A 23,070-nucleotide genomic window follows, 5' to 3' on the forward strand; every position below is an offset into this window, starting at 1 on the left:
AATTTAGATTCATTTAACTTCGCTGACGGTTTCTAGTTAGGGATAAATTTATTCTCTAATAATAGTTTACTTTATCCGCATTTTGGAATACGCTTTTTCTGAATGTTGTTCTAGCTGCATTGACGGCGTTCATAACACACGTAACGAAACACGCTTTTTTCTTGAATCTTTTTCGTTTCGTTGTTCGTGGTACTCGTACAGAGAAGGCATACTAGCGCCACCATCAAATCGGTGGTACATATATGAAACAAGCACTTTCTGTCAAGTTGTCATGGGTTGCAAAACATCCACCCGTGGTTTTCCTGAAAACGTGAACTACCGTGACAGGACCTCAACGACACCTGCGGAGTCAGCAAATCTATTCTCGTCTTTCTTTCAAAGTGTGCTAAGTAATAACCCACCACCTTTGTCTGAATCGTACCTGAGTAGTCTGCCGACGTTCTCCTTGAATTTGCCTGTAACATCTTTCACCGAACGCGAAGTGTACACCAATCTACGTGGTGTTGACGGTTCAAAGGGACCAGGATCGGACGGAATACAACCATGTTTCGTCAAGGAATGCTCTTCATCGTTAGCTGTACCGATATCCATGCTTTTCAATCGCTCTCTCGGTGAAAGTATTTTTCCCGCCAAGTGGAAGGAAGCTTTAATAACACCAATTCATAAAGCCGGTAACGTCCATGACCTCATAAATTACAGGGGAATTTCAATCCTGAGCTGCCTCCCAAAAGTTTTTGAAAGTATGCTGTTAGATATTCTCTACCCTGCAGTAAAACACATCATTTCTACAGATCAGCATGGGTTTGTTAGAAAGCGCTCAACAACGACGAACTTAATGAGCTATGTGTCAACGCTGATTGATAAATTAGAGAAACGACAACAAATTGATGCAGTGTATGTAGATTTCTCCAAAGCCTTCGATCGCCTTCCTCATCAGCTAGCTGTTGAAAAGTTGAGGCGAATCGGATTTCCGGACTGGCTGACCAATTGGATCTTCCCGTACCTTACAAACCGCAGTGCATCTGTGCGACTTGGAACTGTACTTTCAGACCCATTCGACATCACATCGGGTGTACCTCAAGGGAGTCACCTTGGACCTCTTCTCTTCGTGCTCTTTGTGAATGACATTTGCAGCGAATTGACATCGTGTAAGGTGATGTACGCAGATGATCTGAAAATTTATCGCATCATAACAACTCTGGTTGATTGTTGTGCACTTCATGAGTTGGTGTGATAGAAACGGAATGACTATAAACATTCAGAAATGCAACATAATCACATTCACACGAATACTCTCGCCAATTACGTTTGAGTATGCAGTGAGCGCTGCCCCAGTAATACGAGTTTCATCAATCAAGAACCTTGGTGTTATACTTGACCGTAAGCTACGTTTCATCGAACACTTTAATGCAGTAACTGCTAAAGCCTACGCAGTACTAGGACTCATCAAACGAAACACCCAAGATTTCAACGACGTCTACTGCCTGAAGGTACTGTACATTAGTCTGGTACGCAGCATTTTAGAGTATGGAGTTATCGTTTGGGCCCCGTATCACACCGTACACATTAATCGCATAGAACGGGTGCAAAAGAGCTTCGTCCGGTATGCCCTTCGACGGCTTCCCTGGCGAAATCGATTTGAACTACCACCGTATGAGCATCGTTGTGCTCTTATCAACCTGCCTACGCTACGAAACAGGAGAGTTTTTCTGCAACGACTTTTTGTGTTCGATCTTCTCGCTGACAACATTGACTGCCCTCTGCTTCTCGCTAAGCTGGACTTCAACGTTCCTGGTAGGTCTCTGCGGAGAATGGACTTCTTTCGGCGCTCTACTCATCGCACGCAGTACGGCCAGAAAAACCCGGTAGATGTTTGCTGTCAGCTCTTCAATAGCGTTTTTCATCATTTTGACTTTAACTTAAGTAGAGAAATGTTCAAATTGAAAATAGGTTTAAGTTAGTATACTATTTCAGTCTGTACGAAAATTTATTAATTCGAAGACAATATATTAATTATTAATTAATTTTTTCATAAGTTTTTCGAATAATTTTCTTCAACTCAAGTAAATATCAGAATTTACATTTTAAAAACAAGTAGGGGAAACCGAGAAAGGTTGAAACAATTTTTTGTTTTTGTTAGATAAATCGACAAAAACTGTCATTCGATGAATGCTTATATTTAAATTTCTTACTTCTGTTTATGCTTTATCAAATTACATCAGAATAACTGGTATAAATCAATAACAAAGCATCAATATATTGATTTTTGTAACAGTTTGTTTCAACTCTCCTCATACCGAGGTAAGTTGAAACAACAATCAATGTGAGTTGAAACAAGTAACCAATTATTTTAAATATTATCAAAACGTTTTCTAAAGCATCAAATGTTGCAATTGTGTCATTTTTATTCGTTCACACTAAAATAATTCCTTAAAATGATATGCATTCTTATTTTTATTTTCACAGTGTATATCTATGTATAAACTGACACTTGTTTTGAAAATTAATGTTAGATTTTGGATACAAATGCAAGAATTTCTGCCCTTATCCCAACAGTAATAACACTAAGATACTTTACCTATCTATTCATTAACTATAACTATAAAATCAAGTTGTTTGATACCCATTTTTCAATTATTAAGTTGTGTATTTTAATGTAGAATACATTTAAGCTTTCAATATAGGGGTCCCGTTTCAAAATATCGGCTGCGGCGCCGCGTCAGATTTTGAACGTTAATAACTTTTATCATACCTAACAGAATGATTTGATTTTTAGGCCAATTTGTTGCAAATATGTTCCTCTATGCTGTATTAAAATTTGAAGTATGTATAACATGCACTAATAACAAAAAATTGTGTTTTGAAAAATCTTTCGAAAACGACTCGGAAAAGTGAAAATTTTCAGCCCATCCCGCACAGAGCCGTCAAAATGGTGGACCAACCGAACAATAAAATAATGAAAAGTTTATATAGAGGTCCACTACATGTTTGTTCCTATGGTTATTCGCATTGGGTTGCTTGACGAGAGCAGTTGGTGGGGGAAAGACGGCATATTCCTTTGGTTAGGCCATTAGAAGCCGGACGGAAAGGAAAGGCTCATGCACGGCACGAGAACGAGCGAGAAAGCGATAGTAGTGCATATTAGCGCGATTATATAAATATCTGTCGGTCGGTTTTTCTCATCATTCGTATTCGTTCAAGCACTAGCAAGCAGCCAGTCCACCGAAGGAAAGCAGTTGGCAATGACGACGGCGGAAAAAAGTGCCCCAGCTACTGGTGACTCATCGCAACCCGATCAGGAACTGTCGACCTGCTAGAATTTCGCCCCAACTAAAGGGCAACAGAGTAGGCTATCGTTCCAGCGTCTGGGTCGTGAGATTGTGCAGGACTGCAAAATCGAGCCACGCTTACAAAGCTCAGTCGTAATGATGCCCCGAGAAGCCAACGATGCCTACTTGGTCGGTTTGTTCGAGGATGCAAAATAGTGCTTTGTGGCTCACCGTGTCCGCGGGGAGTGCGTCTGAATTATGCTCCCGCAATAAAACAATAAACGGTTCTTTACAGGACCAATTAATTGTGTTCTAATAAGAGTTAAACTGAAATTTACATTTTATGGTGTATAACAAATAATTTTCAGAAAGCTATATAAAAAATACGATGTGTGGAAAGAAAGAAAGAGAATTTAAATTATCCTCTCTTGCTCGTTTTCGTGCACTGCTTTTCCTTTCCTTTCTGCTGCTACTACCATCATAACTAAAACGAATGTGCGTGTTCCCCCACCATCTCTTGGCCAGTGTTGCCACAATTGCATGTCGCTATTACAATTTGAATTATTTTATTGATCCTCTCTAGTATTGATAAAATATAGAACGTGCAAAGTACACTAGTCGCATGCTTTTATTCGAACTTTTTGGCAGCCTCCGTTGATTAACTGCATAAATCGATTTGTTTGTGCAGCTCCTTGCTAGTAGCAAACTAAATAGCCTTTATCAGCGCTAACAAATAACACGAAAGAATTTAAATTTGTGAAAATCTTTTCCTTCTTTTCAAATCTGCAGCATTCTTTGAAAATATTGTTTGAATGTTGTTATTGAAAAACTGAACATGCAAGTTTGCTAGCACTGGCCACTAGATTGAAGGCGATGGAAAGACAGAATATTCGTTTTGGTTATGCTAGTATTGGTAGCCGAACGGAAAGGAAAGGTACAGGAATGGCACGAAAACGAGCGAGAGCGATAGTGGCGCTTTCTCGTGTGTTCATATATGAATATTGGTCGGTCGGTTTTAATGTAGAATACATTTAAGCTTTCAATATAGGGGTCCCGTTTCAAAATATCGGCTGCGGCGCCGCGTCAGATTTTGAACGTTAATAACTTTTATCATACTTAACAGAATGATTTGATTTTAGGCCAATTTGTTGCAAATATGTTCCTCTATGCTGTATTAAAATTTGAAGTATGTATAACATGCACTAATAACAAAAAATTGTGTTTTGAAAAATCTTTCGAAAACGACTCGGAAAAGTGAAAATTTTCAGCCCATCCCGCACAGAGCCGTCAAAATGGTGGACCAACCGAACAATAAAATAATGAAAAGTTTATATATAGGTCCACTACATGTTTGTTCCTATGGTTATTCGCATTGGGTTGCTTGACGAGAGCAGTTGGTGGGGGAAAGACGGCATATTCCTTTGGTTAGGCCATTAGAAGCCGGACGGAAAGGAAAGGCTCATGCACGGCACGAGAACGAGCGAGAAAGCGATAGTAGTGCATATTAGCGCGATTATATAAATATCTGTCGGTCGGTTTTTCTCATCATTCGTATTCGTTCAAGCACTAGCAAGCAGCCAGTCCACCGAAGGAAAGCAGTTGGCAATGACGACGGCGGAAAAAGTGCCCCAGCTACTGGTGACTCATCGCAACCCGATCAGGAACTGTCGACCTGCAAGAATTTCGCCCCAACTAAAGGGCAACAGAGTAGGCTATCGTTCCAGCGTCTGGGTCGTGAGATTGTGCAGGACTGCAAAATCGAGCCACGCTTACAAAGCTCAGTCGTAATGATGCCCCGAGAAGCCAACGATGCCTACTTGGTCGGTTTGTTCGAGGATGCAAAATAGTGCTTTGTGGCTCACCGTGTCCGCGGGGAGTGCGTCTGAATTATGCTCCCGCAATAAAACAATAAACGGTTCTTTACAGGACCAATTAATTGTGTTGTAATAAGAGTTAAACTGAAATTTACATTTTATGGTGTATAACAAATAATTTTCAGAAAGCTATATAAAAAATACGATGCGTGGAAAGAAAGAAAGGGAATTTAAATTATCCTCTCTTGCTCGTTTTCGTGCACTGCTTTTCCTTTCCTTTCTGCTGCTACTACCATCATAACTAAAACGAATGTGCGTGTTCCCCCACCATCTCTTGGCCAGTGTTGCCACAATTGCATGTCGCTATTACAATTTGAATTATTTTATTGATCCTCTCTAGTATTGATAAAATATAGAACGTGCAAAGTACACTAGTCGCATGCTTTTATTCGAACTTTTTGGCAGCCTCCGTTGATTAACTGCATAAATCGATTTGTTTGTGCAGCTCCTTGCTAGTAGCAAACTAAATAGCCTTTATCAGCGCTAACAAATAACACGAAAGAATTTAAATTTGTGAAAATCATTTCCTTCTTTTCAAATCTGCAGCATTCTTTGAAAATATTGTTTGAATGTTGTTATTGAAAAACTGAACATGCAAGTTTGCTAGCACTGGCCACTAGATTGAAGGCGATGGAAAGACAGAATATTCGTTTTGGTTATGCTAGTATTGGTAGCCGAACGGAAAGGAAAGGCACAGGAATGGCACGAAAACGAGCGAGAGCGATAGTAGCGCTTTCTCGTGTGTTCATATATGAATATTGGTCGGTCGGTTTTTCTCATCATTCGTATTCGTTCAAGCACTAGCAAGCAGCCAGTCCACCGAAGGAAAGAAGTTGACGATGACGACGGTCGGAAAAAGTGCCCCAGCTACTGGTGACTCATCGCAACCCGATCAGGAACTGTCGCCCTGCAAGAATTTCGCCCCAACTAAAGGGCAACAGAGAAACTAATCTGTGTTCTAATAAGAGTTAAAGTGGTTCACCGTGTCCGCGGGGAGTGCGTCTGAATTATGCTCCCGCAATAAAACAATAAACGGTTCTTTACAGGACCAATTAATTGTGTTCTAATAAGAGTTAAACTGAAATTTACATTTTATGGTGTATAACAAATAATTTTCAGAAAGCTATATAAGAAATACGATGTGTGGAAAGAAAGAAAGAGAATTTAAATTATCCTCTCTCGCTCGTTTTCGTGCACTGCTTTTCCATTCCTTTCTGCTGCTACTACAATCATAACTAAAACGAATGTGCGTGTTCTCCCACCATCTCATGGCCAGTGTTGCCACAATTGCATGTCGCTATAACAATTTGAATTATTTTATTGCTCCTCTCTAGTATTGATAAAATATAGAATATGCAAAGTACACTAGTCGCATGCTTTTTTTCGAACTTTTTGGCAGCCTCCGTTGATTAACTGCATAAATCGATTTGTTTGTGCAGCTCCTTGCTAGTAGCAAACTAAATAGCCTTTATCAGCGCTAACAAATAAGACAAAAGAATTTAAATTTGTGAAAATCTTCTCCTTCCTTCTTTTCAAATCTGCAACATTCTTTGAAAATATTGAAAATGTTGTTATTGAAAAACTGAACATGCAAGTTTGCTAGCACTGGCCACTAAATTGAAGGCGATGGAAAGACAGAATATTCGTTTTGGTTATGCTAGTATTGGTAGCCGAACGGAAAGGAATGGCACGAAAACGAGCGAGACAGCGATAGTAGTGCTTTCTCGTGTTTTCATATATGAATATTGGTCGGTCGGTTTTTCTCATCATTCGTATTCGTTCAAGCACTAGCAAGCAGCCAGTCCACCGGAGGAAAGCAGTTGGCGATGATGACGGTCCGCAAAAGTGCCCCAGCTACTGGTGGCCCATCGCAATCAACTACCGATCAGGAACTGTCGCCGTGCTAGTATTTCGCCCCAACTAAAGGGCAACGGAGCAACTAATCCGCTGGCTAACATTCCAGCGCCTGGTTCGTAAGGTTGTGTATTACTTCAAAGTCGAGCTACGCTTACAAAACTCAGCCGTAATGAAGCCAGTGATGCCTACTTGGTCGGTTTGTGGGAGTGGGCGTAAATTACAATAAAAGCAACGGTTCTTTTCAGGACCAATCAATTGTGTTCTAGTGAGAGTTAAACTGAAACTTTCATTTTAAGGTGTGTAGCAAATTTTCAACAAGCAACATAATACGTTGTGTGGAAAGAAGTAGCTTGCACACGGAACAAAAATTTAAATTATCCTCTCGCTCGTTTCGTGCACTGCTTTTCCATTCCTTTCTACTGTTATTATCAGTATTACCAAAACGAATGTGTCGTTGCATGTGTTTAAGAGAAACGTTGAAGTCGCATGCTTCTATTCAAGCTTTTTGGCAGCCCCCGTGAACTAACTGCATTAAATGGTTTTTTTGTGCAGCTCCGTGCTAGTAGCAAACAAAATGGCCCTACTAGTGTCTGATTCGTGAGATTGTGCAAGATTTCAAAGTCGAGCTAAGCTTATAAAGTTCAGCCGTAATGGTACCCGAAGAAGCCAGTCTTGTCGTTTTGTTCGAGGCTACAAAACAGTTCGCCAGGCACGTAACTATCATGCCAAAAATATCCAACGATCCAGCGCATCACCATCAACACCAACGCCGATACCAAAGGTTCTTTTCAGAACCACCATTATTACCATAGAGAATTATTTGAAAATTTCCCATTCAAACGTGATTCTGTTGAATATTATTAGATTTAAATTAACGTCTCGAATTGAAATCACGACGCTCCGGTTATGTGACAGACATTACCCACCCATCTTTTTTTATTGTGACCACGACTAACGGTTTAATATAGACACCCCATTTCAATATTTCTGAAGGAACAGAAGGTCGAGTTTGAAAAGTTTGTAACTTTCATTGTACTTAACCAAATTACACAATGTTCGCACTAATGATTCAGAAATATGATCAGGAATCTTCTGTTAGATTTGTAAGTATGTATAATTTACATGAATAAAGAAAAATTGATTTTCAGGAATCAATTATTATCTGTTCTTCCATTGGCCAGTACTACGCGACTTCCTCATGCTAACAATTAATTTCATCGTTAGCCATCTCCCTCACCAAGGCCAACAACGCCAACAAAACCGGTCCTTTTCAGGACCACCATCATTTTTGTAAAGAATAATTTGAAATATTCCTCGCCCAAATCACCTTTTGTCCGAAAATTCCAATGAGTATCAAAATATTTAAAGAACGTGTTCCTTATGTATTCTTCATCTCTCCGGTTATGTCGCAGACATTACCCACCCATCTTTTTTTCCAACCACTTCCCCTAGAACATTCTACAGTTAATCAAAATGGTGGATATGACCAGTGATACTATTTATGACTACAAGTGATACGGTTTTATGAAAACAGGTAATTTGGTATCCATGTCGGTAATATATAGTTTATTTTGGATTATGGTCACTTCGCTCCAAGCTTCAGTAGCTGATAGGAGTAAACAATTTGAACAAATGCTTATTCCGTTATAAATGACCTAGAACTAATAAACTGAGAATGTTGATCACTGTTGTCAGTTCAGGAAGGAAGAATCTTAATTATTATTATTAGTTCAAGAACGCTAATGTGATTATAACATTGCCATAAGACTAGAAGTTCATCATCGACGAGAGTTGAAACAAGGTGCTTCAACTCTCCTAGGTCGAGAAGTAAGAGTTGATCTACAATTTACAATTTATACATCGCAATGATAGAAAGAAACGCATACAATTCATAAATGTTAACTCTTAGACTACATAATAGTGATATTTTCATGATCGAACATCACTTAATATCCTATTTATATCTATTTGAAGAAAATAACGAAAACTTACTTTTGCTCATTTTTTGTAGTGTGGTTACCGTAAATATTCAACCACTCATTTAACGTAGTTGGCGTGTTTTGGAGGGTTTGTGAGCACGATATAAACAAAACAATTGTATTATTGGTTTATCCTTAATGGTACTGTTTCGCTAGTAATGGGCACTGTTTCAACTCTCCTCTGTTTCAAATCTACTCTGTTTCCCCTACTGGTACCCATAGATTCGAAACGTTCAAAATGTTGCGTATTTTATTTTATTGGTTTTACCACAGACAAACAGACATGACACTCTAAAACTCACCGTCGCTCATGTTGTAAACAGTTATTTTCCTTCCCCCATGCAAACGAGAAGTGACAGAAGTTACATCACCTCTATTGGAGGAAGGTAGGAAGCTTAATGTAAAAATGTATATGTGTGTGCATCACTATGGGAAATACCACCTTTACCCGCAAGTGGCGTTGCTGTTACTGTCTCCAGATTCTGAACAGAGTTGCCAGTCTTCTTGATATGCAGTCTTCGGTAGTAGTCTGGTACATAACTAGAATGGGTTGCTAATACAAGTTTGTGTTATGTCAAAACAGGAAATGTGGAGTGGCAATCGTAAACTCGTTTAGTTTCTGTACAACTTCAATTTAAACACAAATAATATACTTGTAAAAGTCTTGTAATGTGACTACGCGATGTATGCACATAAAGTGAGTTTTAAAAGTCGCTGAAAATCACTTCAATTGACGTTACACGAAAATGTCGCACTGCTATACGACAGAATTGTTGCCCGATGTTTTGCCAATAAAACAGCTGATATAATTTTGAAAATTGAAGAAAAACGGTTTGACGAAGCGATTTAAAGCGTTGTGGAAATTAACCCTAACCGCCAACTATGTCTGCTTGGTGAAAAAAATGGTGAAACACACACACCCGCTAAAAGATTTGTTATTTATTCTAGAAGCAATCGCTTACTTACCAGTAAAAAACAACAACACTTGCATTTTCCACTTTTGGCCTGCAAGAAAGAAAGCAATAGTTAGATTCTTAAGATTGTATTAAAAATTCTAGTTGATCATTAAGGCGGAGGCGAAATGGAAAGGGTAACACTGTTCAACACACGATCGGGGAGCAGAACGAAACAAAAAATGGCGAAAGTTTGGGATCCCAGGAAACCTCTGGTCTCGGGCCTCACAGATTAAAACCAAAGTTTGTATGGAGTACTAGGGAAAATATCAATGAAAATGTTGTTGTTGTTTTATTTACGTCACTTAACACCGTAATACGGGTCATTCGTGACGGCGATGATGAGAGAGAATTATGTTTATTTTACAATAGTCACTATTTTCAGATTTTATCGTAAAGACCTGCAGCTTTTATGAAAACTAGCATTTTTCTTCCTCGACTGGGTCATTGTCCAGTGCCGTTGCAATGTTTGGATCTATTTTCATTTCTTTTCTGAGGTCTTCGTAGATTTCACAGGATGCGATTATGTGTTCCACTGTAATATGAACTCTGCAAGCTTCACATAGAGGCCTCGTTGATGCTGAGATGCAATGAGGGTGTGTATATTTCGTGTGTACGACCCTCAACCGGGAGAGTGTACGATGCGCTCTTCGTGGATCTAATTCGGAATGATGAGCGGTCCAGAATGGATTTGGAACGAGATGTTCAGGGTACGACGATTTATCTATCTGTTCTAAATATTGTTTTCCCGATGTTTTGATTTCTTATGCTTTTTGTGGTGCTTTGTTGTTTTTCCTGCTGTCAATCATCATATATACTAGTAAAGAATGTTTGATCCAAAGAGAATAGGGAAAGAGACGCAGAGTGAAAATCAGTCAAAACGGCAACACTCCCTTTACGATGGTTTCAACACTAGAATTTTGGCAACCGCTTCCAAAGGCAGCACTTCAAATGACTCCTATTATATTTTGAAAACAAACCTTTTGTCGATCGTTGGATTTGTTTATCAAACGATGTGCATTTCGAAACAAAGAGATGAAATAATTCTAAAGCTTGTTTTTACTCATACATATACTCTAAAATGCACCTTACAATCACGATTGCACTAAATTCTGACGAAAATTCAAATTTCTTTTTTGAAAGATGTACAATACTTATCTCCTCCAACTCAGGCATGAGTAATGTTTATTTACATTGCACGATTGGTCTGCTCAATAAGGTATTTTTGGCTTCACACTATTCGTCTCTTTCCCTATTCTCTTTGGTTTGATCTTGTTTGTGTTCCATATTAGCGGTCCTTACACGTTCAGTTGTTTTGTCAATACTGGAGCGTATTGACAAGGTTTTTCAACGTGCAATGGAATGGAGGAAGTATTGACGATATGTGTTTTTTATGTTTCTTGGAGGCTGTTCAATTATAGTACAGTAAGATTCCGTTTTTGGCACGTTCCGATTTTTGCATGCTCCCTTTTCGGTACACTCAGATTTTTGCAACAAATGGGTTCCGTTTTTGGCAACATTATTGTTGTACATAGTAGGTCTTTTAAAAATTTGCAATAGATATTTTTTGTATCAATTGATATCACATTTTACTTTATTTCCAAACATGGGAGTCATATTACCCTCAAAGGTGCAATTTTTTTTTAATTTTGTGAAAATTGTTTCATAGTTTCAATACATTACTGTGATAATTTTGAGATGTTTTGCGTAATATTGTTTTAAAACAGCGTTATGCATTTAAGGGTTAACTATATTTTATGCTATACGTGTTATATTTATTGATTACAATGCATAGAAATGTATTATTTATGTATAATATAACGGGTAACAGTGTAACTAGTGTCTGACGGAATCAATTTTTATAGTAAGACCCAGAGTCTGTGCACATTAGGAGTCAAATACAGAGGAATGCGCTACACTGCATAATAAGACTATTTCTGGAGAAAATTTTCAAAAGAACCTTTTGTTTGGACAGTTGAAAGTGATTTTTACAACAAAAATGGTTTTCTTCAAACCTAAATATCTTCAGGCATTACAATTCGATTTTACAATCTATCGAACTCGGTTACTAAAAACATGACGACAATAATGCACCGGGTGGAGATATCCAAATTAGCTTTGACAACGTTAGTGATTTTTACACAAGTTGAACGCTAAAGATGGACGTCTGTTCTCTGTGGTATGTGCTTCTCTTTCAGTAATAAGCTACTACTCAATGTTTACTTTCCGAAGCACAATAGAATTCCCCTAGAATCTTTGCGAAAATCCAGTTGCTTAGAAAAGATAGCCGAAGACTGTCCAAATTGATAGTATTTATAAGTTCTTCAGTTCTACGCAGTTCTGTGTCGTAAGTGCCCCAGTTATCGCAATGAACACCATTCTCAGCAGATAGCTAAGCTTTTACGGGATCGTCATCACTTCTTTCATCTGACACCACACAAGAACATTATTAAACATACATTTTTTTATATAAACTCAAAGATGTAATTCGGTTTGAGACTCCAAGTTTTCCTAACAGCTTTTCTGTGCTGTTTGAAGGCTTTTCACATTTTTTTAGGTCTGACCCTAACGAGAACAGTTTAGTTTAAATTATAATATAATTCACACAATACTCACAATCATAGAATTGCGACATGGATTAAAATTCGCATCTTCGTAAAATTAACCATGTAACATTTTTCAAATTTGAATCTGTAACGAGTACGTTAATTGTAAATAATTAAATGTATATAGCTTTGTAAATATTAGTACGTATGCGTAAATTGTTATTTGTTCTAAATTGTTTATTATGCATGGTATCCATATTATCAATTTAAACCATGGAGAAATGTTCGCAAAATCGAGTTGCTACGGTAGCGCGAGAGAGACTTCTTTAAAATAGACTTGCTATAATCCACTTGAGTTACCACCGTTCTTCGCACGCGCCAATTTGAAGTTTGCTTTGCCTAGCGTCGCTACCGATGGGAGTGTAATTTGGCTACCGAAAGAGGCTTCACGAACCCTTGCATCCTTCGGTGAAGAGTCTGTTTCACTCTGATGGCTGGCAAGCGACGGGCTGGCACACTTGAAGCCACCCGTAGAAATGAGATGCTATTATGCAGCTGGGGAAACTCGGGACTGTTATTGCGAATTCGAGAATGTCGTTATTGTCCACTTCGTGGAAAATACGTCAGATCCGCGGTTAATCTGAGGATTTTCAAAGCCCAATAAACCACTTTGAACTAATCAGTGGAAGAGGCAAGAGTGGTTCGTCATTTGTTCGCGCCGTGATGTGTTCAGCGTGGTAATTAAATTCGGCCTTAAAAATTTCACCCAGTTCAATAATCAGTTTCCCTTCCCTAACAGAATAGCAATTGATAGTGCAACCCAATTAGCTTGGCGATTCTTGTGTGCCCGCCGAAGAAGATTTTAAGGTAAACCCGTAGTTTTGGTTACCAAAAAAAATGTGCTTGTGCTTATTTGTTCCCGTGCAACGGCAATCTATTTCACAGGTTCGTGGCAGCCGTCGAACGTCCAAAGCATCACATCTCCTCGTTGGTAACCACTATTGACCCCACGGTTCGTCTCAAGGTTGGTCCCGGTGGTACACGTGGCCGGAAGAAGGCAGCATCCGTCAAACCGCGCCTTGGCAGGACCATTCGACTACCGAAACGCAGTACCAGCACACCTAGTACATTGTCCGGTGACGACCGAGAGATTTGGCGGCACTACCCCGCCAGCAGTCCACGAATCGGCGGTGAAGACTATCGTCGAACATTAGCGCGATCAGGAGTGATCGCACGTAGCAGCAGCAGCAGTAGAAGAAATCGCCGTCTCCCGCCCAACATCAACACGTAAACCCTAGGTCGTGAGTAGAGTGATTTTATGTTTGTTATGTCCATGCGCATGGGGTCACCATAGACGGCCGTACCCTACCGTCAAATTTAGCCATGCGTGGCTCGACCATATAGATTGCCGTTCAATTATCACAGCACCGAACAAGCACACCCCGAGAGCACGCACAATAGATAGTAGAGCGTCGCTTTAGAGATAGGAGAGGGAACACGAGCAAATGGGAAGGGAAAACTGCCTAGCTAGGTCGAAATGAATCTCAGAATGCGGAAAGTGAATAATTATAAATAAATGTATTGATGTAGCGAAAATGTGCTGTTTGCGATATAGCAGAAAATGTATCCCGTAGGGTAAATGCACTGATTGTCGTCTTGGTGAAGTTTTTCAGTTCTAGTCAAATCGTGTCGTGTTAGTTTTTTTTTTTGGGTTGTTTGTCTTTTACTGTGGAGGTTGGCCCCGATACCATCCGGAACCACTCTCTAGTCGAACTCTGGTTGATTGAATTGGCGGTTTGGACTTTGCCAGTGATGATAACAACCCGCGAGTGCAATCTTCGTTTCGGAATAAATTCGCATTAGCCGTTTCGGATTATCTTTAGCTCGTATAGCAGGCGGATCATCGACGCGGACGGACTGTGTCTCCAGCTAGCTTGCTTCCTTCCTAAAGAGAGGAAAACCAGAACCTTCTCCCGAGGGGTCTCACTAGGCCGGGCAGCTCTATAACAGGTGGGTGGTCTCTCAACTGAGAGTGGCGCATAAACCACCCACTTACCTACCTCGGAAGCTCGTTAGGCTGGCCAGTTACATTTGGCGCCCAACAAAACCAGGCATTTTACGTTTTTTTTTTGTGGGTCAAACATCGGTTCGACTTTACAGTCATCCAACGCAATTTGGCAGTCTTTATGTAAATATTTTTCCGTTCTACTAAGGGACATTTCTCAATAAAATTTCGAAATAAATTCTATATACATTTATATTTATTCTTTATCTATACATTGTGATATATTATTCGCTGATTTCGCTCATTTATTTATTGTTTATTTATTTATTGCATGTTCATTAATATCGTTAAGAAATCGTTCTAATTATAATATACTATTATTATTTCATACTCGTCTAACACGTGCTATATCGGTTACATCATTTGCTATAACGTCTATACAATACAATCGATTAAAAAAATTTAAAAAAGATGGGTGGGTAATGTCTGCGACATAACCGGAGAGATGTAGAATACATAAAGAACACGGTCTTCAAATATGTTGATACTCATTGGAATTTTCGGACAAAAGGTGATTTGGGCGAGGAATATTTCAAATTATTCTTTACAAAAATGATGGTGGTCCTGAAAAGGACCGGTTTTGTTGGCGTTGTTGGCCTTGGTGAGGGAGATGGCTAACGATGAAATTAATTGTTAGCATGAGGAAGTCGCGTAGTACTGGCCAATGGAAGAACAGATAATAATTGATTCCTGAAAATCAATTTTTCTTTATTCATGTAAATTATACATACTTACAAATCTAATAGAAGATTCCTGGTCATATTTCTGAATCATTAGTGCGAACATTGTGTAATTTGGTTAAGTACAATGAAAGTTACAAACTTTCCAAACTCGACCTTCTGTTCCTTCAGAAATATTGAAATGGGGTGTCTATATTAAACCGTTAGTCGTGGTCACAATAAAAAAGATGGGTGGGTAATGTCTGCGACATAACCGGAGTGTCGTAACTACACTTGTGACGTTAATCCAAATCTAATGATATGCAACGAAATTACGTTTGCATGTGAAATTTTCAAATGATTCGTTATAATTATGGTTAAAAATTCTAATTGGAAATTCTTTTCCATCACCAACTATTTTTCTTTTTTCGAATCTACAGTATTCTTTGAAAATATTGTTGAAATGTTATTGATGAAAAACTGAAAATGCGTTTGGCAACACTGCTCACTAAATGGATGGTGGGAAGACGCACATTCGTTTTGATTATGCTAGTATTAGTAGCAGAAAAGAAAGAAAAGGCGCATGGCCCGAAAACGAGCAAGCGAGAGAGCGATAGTAGTTCGTATTCGCTCTACTAAACTAAAAAAAAAGATGGGTGGGTAATGTCTGTAACATAACCGGAGCATCGTGACTTCACTTCGAGACGTTAATTTAAATCTAATGATTTATGCAGTTAATCAAAGGAGGCTGCCAAAAAGTTCGAATAAAAGCAAGCGACTAGTGTACTTTGCACGTTCTATATTTTATCAATACTAGAGAGGATCAATAAAATAATTCAAATTGTAATAGCGACATGCAATTGTGGCAACACTGGCCATGAGATGGTGGGGGAACACGCACATTCGTTTTAGTTATGATGGTATTAGCAGCAGAAAGGAATGGAAAAGCAGTGCACGAAAACGAGCGAGAGAGGATAATTTAAATTCTCTTTCTTTCTTTCCACACATCGTATTTCTTATATAGCTTTCTGAAAATTATTTGTTATACACCATAAAATGTAAATTTCAGTTTAACTCTTATTAGAACATAATTAATTGGTCCTGAAAAGAACCGTTTACTGTTTTATTGCGGGAGCATAATTCAGACGCACTCCTCGCGGACACGGTGAGCCAGAAAGCACTATTTTGCATCCTCCAACAAACCGACCAAGTAGGCATCGTTGGCTTCTCGGGGCATCATTACGATAGAGCTTTGTAAGCGTAGCTCGACTTTGCAGTCCTGTACAATCTCACGAACCAGACGCTGGAACGATAGCCTACGGATTAGTTGCCCTTTAGTTGGGGCGAAATTCTTGCAGGGCGACAGTTCCGATGAGTCACCAGTAGCTGGGGCACTTTTTCCGTCCGTCGCTATTGCCAACTGCTTTCCTTCGGTGGACTGGCTGCTTGCTAGTGCTTGAACGAATACGAATGATGAGTAAAACCGACCGACCAATATTCATATATGAACACACGAGAAAGCACTACTATCGCTCTCTCGCTCGTTTTCGTGCCATTCCTGCGCCTTTCCTTTCCGTTCGGCTACCAATACTAGCATAACCAAAACGAATATTCTGTCTTTCCATCGCCTTCAATCTAGTGGCCAGTGCTAGCAAACTTGCATGTTCAGTTTTTCAATAACAACATTCAAACAGTATTTTCAAAGAATGTTGCAGATTTGAAAAGAAGGAAGGAAAAGATTTTCACAAATTTAAATTCTTTCGTGTTATTTGTTAGCGCTGATAAAGGCTATTTAGTTTGCTACTAGCAAGGAGCTGCACAAACAAATCGATTTATGCAGTTAATCAAAGGAGGCTGCCAAAAAGTTCGAATAAAAGCATGCGACTAGTGTACTTTGCACGTTCTATATTTTATCAATACTAGAGAGGATCAATAAAATAATTCAAATTGTAATAGCGACATGCAATTGTGGCAACACTGGTCATGAGATGGTGGGGGAACACGCACATTCGTTTTAGTTATGATGGTAGTAGCAGCAGAAAGGAATGGAAAAGCAGTGCACGAAAACGAGCGAGAGAGGATAATTTAAATTCTCTTTCTTTCTTTCCACACATCGTATTTCTTATATTGCTTTCTGAAAATTATTTGTTATACACCATAAAATGTAAATTTCAGTTTAACTCTTATCAGAACACAATTAATTGGTTCTGTAAAGAACCGTTTATTGTTTTATTGCGGGAGCATAATTCAGACGCACTCCTCGCGGACACGGTGAGCTAGAAAGCACTATTTTGCATTCTCGAACAAACCGACCAAGAAGGCATCGTTGGCTTCTCGGGGCATCATTACGACTGAGCTTTGTAAGCGTAGCTCGACTTTGCAGTCCTGCACAATCTCACGACCCAGACGCTGGAACGATAGCCTACTCTGTTGCCCTTTAGTTGGGGCGAAATTCTTGCAGGGCGACAGTTCCTGATCGGGTTGCGATGAGTCACCAGTAGCTGGGGCACTTTTTCCGCCGTCGTCATCGCCCACTGCTTTTCTTCGATGGACTGGCTGCTTGCTAGTGCTTGAACGAATACGAATGATGAGAAAAACCGACCGACAGATATTTATATAATCGCGCTAATATGCACTACTATCGCTTTCTCGCTCGTTCTCGTGCCGTGCATGAGCCTTTCCTTTCCGTCCGGCTTCTAATGGCCTAACCAAAGGAATATGCAGTCTTTCCCCCACCAAGTGCTCTCGTCAAGCAACCCAATGCGAATAACCATACGAACAAACATGTAGTGGACCTATATATAAACTTTTCATTATTTTATTGTTCGGTTGGTCTACCATAACGACGGCTCTGTGCGGGATGGGCTGAAAATTTTCACTTTTCCGAGTCGTTTTCGAAAGATTTTTCAAAACACATTTTTTTTGTTATTAGTACATGTTATACATACTTCAAATTTTAATACAGCATAGAGGAACATATTTGCAACAAATTGGCCTAAAAATCAAATCATTCTGTTAAGTATGATAAAAGTTATTAACGTTCAAAATCTGACGCGGCACCGCAGCCGATATTTTGAAACGGGACCCCTATATTGAAACCTTAAATGTATTCTACATTAAAAAATGAATCGACTCTTCTCACATGCCGAAGATTTGAACCAAGAGGAAGTCGATTATGAGTTGATGATTCGGGAGCAACCAGAAGATGCATTCTTACAAGATCTTCAAGCGAAACAGAAACATTTGCGAAGTTTGTTCAGGGCAGATCAGGCCGAAGATCGAAATTATCGGTCGACGATTAACATTATGCATGAAGTTGCGCATATTGAGGGACGAATTTCAATGTTAGAAACAGCTTTATCAAGAAAGGTGGAACAAAAACTGGAATCGAGAGTCCTTCATTATTGGTACAGGGTAAAAAGGTGTTTGGCTAACAACGACGAAGAAAAAAAGATTCGTCGAGACCTGACTCGGCGAATCGAGAAGGTCATGCAAGATTTTCAATTTGGGCCACCGCTGTCTCCGTTTAAGAACAAGATAAATAGCATTATCCAAGAAGCTGAAGGGGCCGGGGGTACGCAAGATCAGAGGTTTCCCATTCCGGCTCCTACGCCATTAGATTTTAAATAGGCGCCTTCCGTCAATCCTCCACGAGACACAGGGAAAGGAGCCGTGCCTAAACGGCCAACGGAGCCACTTCTAGAAAAAGGTGCAGATGCCACAGTGACGGTGACCAAGAAAGAATGGGAGGATATGCAACGGGCGTTATCGGACCTGAAGGAACGGGGTCAACTGAACATTCAGCCTAACGTAGTCAAACGGCGAAGGGACCACGAACTCAATACTTTCGAGACGACTTCAACGGAAAGACCACCACGGCCAACATTGTCAAACTTGCCAGGACGAGACCAGAACACTGATTCAAGCGAAGATGAATGCGATAGTCGAATATTAGCGAGATTTCCTGGATGCCGGCAAAATTACCAAGACAGTACAGATGACTCCCACAGAAGCTTCGGAAGACACTCAACTTCCAGATACTCCGATGAACAACCACGGTATCGGGAACAAAGACGATCCTATCGTGGAAGGAATGAAGCGCACGGACGTGTATAGAAATGGAAGTTACGATTTACGGGAGAGCCAAGGTCCATCACAGTAGAAAATTTCCTTTACAAAGCCAAGAAACTGGCAGAACGAGAGGGAGTGCCCAAAAAATGCTGTTGAGGGATATTCACATGCTCTTAGATGGAGCAGCATCAGATTGGTTCTTCACGTGGATGATTTCTACTCTTGGGACGTTTTCGAAACGAGCATAACGTATCGGTTTGGGAACCCTAACCAAGATCAGGGAATTCGTTCAAAGATCCAGGAAAGAAAACAACAGCGCGGAGAACCTTTTATCGCCTTCGTCACCGAAATCGAAAAACTGAACCGCATGCTGTCTCGGCCACTATCCAAACGAAGGAAATTTGAAGTGATCTGGGACAACATGCGCCAGCATTACAGATCTAAGATTTCAATCGTCGAAATAAACGATCTCCAACAACTGATCAGGTTAAACTATCGAATTGACGCAGCAGACCCGCAGCTACATCAGCAAACGGAAAACCAATTTCGCCGCCCCATTAACCAAATCGAGGCCGACGGAAGTGACTACGAAAGCGATCGTTACGCCCCGCTAAACCTACTTAGAAGTCGACCAGGTAGAGACTCCTCTTTTCCTACTACAAGACCGAGATAACAAGTATCGTCAGGGGCTACAATGCAACGAGTTGAACGACCTATTCAGGGACAGGTCACGATAAAATGCTGGAATTGTCAGGGGGAGGGACACGGCTGGCGACAGTGCACGAAACCCAAACTAGTGTTTTGCTATGGTTGCGGGAGTCTGGGACGAACGATTCGAAACTGCGAACGTTGCGTAATTGCAACGGGTGCAGCTCCAAACGGATTACAGGGAAACGAATGAAGGGGTGTGAGTCGGGGAATTCGAGCATCCCAACTTCAGTAGATGTTCCCAAATCAATGTTCCAAACCCTAAACTACGACCCCTTATTGCAGGTTTATCATATCAAACTACGCGCCAGCAAATGTCCCCATTTAAAAGTAAAATTTTTTGACACTGAAATCGAAGCTCTTTTAGATTCCGGGGCGGGAATAAGTGTTCTAAACTCCCTCGAACTGGTACAAAAATACGGCTTGAAAATTCAGCCAGCTCCAATACGCGTTTCGACGGCAGATGGCACAAATTATAAGTGTCTCGGCTGTTTGAACATCCCCTTCACCTACAAAAATGTTACAAAGGTAATTCCAACAATTGTTGTCCCAGAAATCTCGAGGAAACTGATGCTTGGGGCAGACTTTTGGGAATACTTTAAAATTAAACCGATGATAGATATGGGCCATGGCCCGGAGAAACTTGAAACCGTAAACCCGAAAGAGGATTCGACAATTTGTTTCACGATCGAGCCAACGGAGGTTCCATCGCAGGCGGAAGTGGAAACTGAAGACGACACGTTGGACATTCCAGTTTATGAAGGGCCAACCGAGTCAACACCAGATCCAGAACTGATAGAGACTGAACATACTCTCAGTGCAGACCAACGGAGACAACTTACGGAAGTCATAAAAGGCTTCGAGCTGACTTCTACCGACAGACTGGGACGAACACACCTAATCGAACACAGTATAACCCTCAAAGAAGGAGCGGTACCACGAAATCCCCCGATGTACAAATGTTCACCCTACGTTCAAGATGCCATCAACGCCGAAGTTGAACGCTTCAAAAAACGATGTATTCAGATTTAAAGTACTGCCCTTCGGCGCCATGAATGCGCCATTCACAATGTCGCGTTTGATGGCAAAGGCGATTGGGTTTGATCTCGAACCACGCGTGTTTGTATATCTCGATGATATAATCATCGCAACGGAGTCGTTTGAAGACCACCTGAAGCTGCTCAAAAGGGTGGCCGAAAGACTCCGCCAAGCAGGATTAACCATCTCACTCGACAAATCACGATTTTGTCGCAAGCAGGTGATGTACTTGGGTTACCTACTGAGTGAAAACGGGTTGAGGATCGACAGTGGACGGATTCAACCAATTTTGCACTATGCACGTCCCAAAACGCAGCAGGACATTCGAAGGCTGATGGGACTGGCCGGCTTTTACCAACGCTTTATAAAAGATTACAGTAGGATCACGGCCCCCATAACGGACCTCCTATCAAAGGAAAACAAACGCTTTACGTGGACGAAAGAAGCCGAAAGTGGATTCAATGAACTGAAGTCAGTGTTGACATCAGCACCAATCCTTGGAAACCCAGATTTCAGTCGTATGTTCACTATCGAATCAGATGCGTCGGACCGAGCCGTCGGGGCAGCGCTTGCGCAAGAGCAAGGCGGGGAAACGCGAGTAATAAGCTACTTTAGCAAAAAGCTAAACCGCACACAGAGACGGTACTCAGCAGTCGAAAAGGAATGCTTAGGTGTTCTATCTGCAATACACCACTTCCGTCACTATGTTGAAGGTACGAAGTTTCGGGTGGTAACGGACGCCAGAAGCTTACTCTGGTTATTCAATCTCGGTACAGACACGGGGAATGCGAAGTTGCTAAGATGGGCGCTCCGCATTCAGGCCTATGACTTCGACCTTGAGTACCGAAAGGGAAAAAGCAACATTCTGGCAGACTGTTTGTCAAGATCGATAGAGGTTGACTCAATCACGCTGCTGCAAGCCGATCAAGCATACGAAGACCTCGTTGAAAAGATTCGAGCGAACCCAGCCAAACACAGCGACAAGCGAATTGTAGATGGAAAAGTGTTCCAATATGTGAAAACCAATAGCAGGCAGAGTGACCCAAGGTTTGCTTGGAAACACTTCCCTCCGACATCAAAACGTAAGGAAATCATTAATAAGGAACACGAAAAAGCCCAGTTCGGGTTCGAAAAGACCTTGGCCGCCGTGAAACAACACTTCCATTGGCCCAGAATGAGTGAGGAAATTCGTCGGTTTTGTCGGGAGTGTCTGAAATGCCAGGTTAGCAAATCAGGGAATGTTAACGTCACCCCACCGATGGGAGCACAGAAACCGGTAGAGTACCCATGGCAGTTCATAACGCTGGATTACGTCGGCCCACTACCGGCGTCCGGCAGAAATAGGAACACTTGCCTTCTTGTCGCAACGGACGTCTTCAGCAAATTTGTTCTGGTCCAGCCATTCCGGGAAGCCGTGCAGCAGCAGGTGTGTATTGTTGTGATACTACACATGCATGCATGCAGGGGATATGTTAATATGCAGGCCCACAACAAACAAACACGCTACCGGTTGAGTGTTTTCAAGGATTGCACTGGTCCTCCCCGCGCGCGGGCATGATTCCCACATGCCATGTGTGGCCGGGGGAGGAATGGCAGTTGTCTGTGTACTCATACTCGCCACTTGCGCGAGTACGAAGGTGTACCGCAGACCTTCCCAGTGGGTCCGCCAAAAGGGATGGAGTGAAATGTGTGTGTTTTATTTCTGTTGAAAAATTATATCTATAAACCCGAGGCAGGGGATCACTCGGCTCGTGGATCGATGAAGACCGCAGCTAAATGCGCGTCAGAATGTGAACTGCAGGACACATGAACACCGACAAGTTGAACGCATATTGCGCATCGTACAATACTACGATGTACACATTTTTGAGTGCCTATGTTTATCGATTCAACTATACGCGCTGTTGCGCGTATGCGTAGTGACGTTTTTCCACCTTCAGTGGTTGGTAAAACGTTCAAGCTAGTAATCTAACACGCGCACCCCCGTGTCGTGGATTGATGCACATACATCCCATATTCCAACCTGGCCTGGATACTGGTGTATACTGTGC

The 23,070-nt window shown here is 40.9% G+C and overlaps 1 protein-coding gene and 1 non-coding gene across 19 annotated transcripts in view; one reads left to right on the forward strand and one right to left on the reverse strand.

Moving 5' to 3' along the window:
• LOC131689361 (cell adhesion molecule Dscam2) overlaps positions 1-23,070 on the reverse strand; it is a 1,607,414-nt gene that overhangs the window by 1,483,514 nt on the left and 100,830 nt on the right. For all 18 annotated transcript variants that reach the window (XR_009305380.1, XR_009305379.1, XM_058974402.1 and 15 more), the window contains one exon: positions 9,946-9,984. Coding sequence is in view for 16 of the 18 variants with exons in the window: in XM_058974402.1 (XP_058830385.1) it covers positions 9,946-9,970 (25 nt within the window). In the remaining 2 variants the exon portion in view is untranslated. The remainder of the gene's footprint in view (positions 1-9,945; positions 9,985-23,070) is intronic.
• LOC131694392 (5.8S ribosomal RNA) lies at positions 22,744-22,895 on the forward strand. The gene has a single exon (XR_009306490.1). It is a non-coding gene; the product is annotated as a 5.8S ribosomal RNA (ribosomal RNA).

This window comes from Topomyia yanbarensis, chromosome 3 (assembly GCF_030247195.1).
Source record: "Topomyia yanbarensis strain Yona2022 chromosome 3, ASM3024719v1, whole genome shotgun sequence".
NCBI lineage: Eukaryota > Metazoa > Arthropoda > Insecta > Diptera > Culicidae > Topomyia > Topomyia yanbarensis.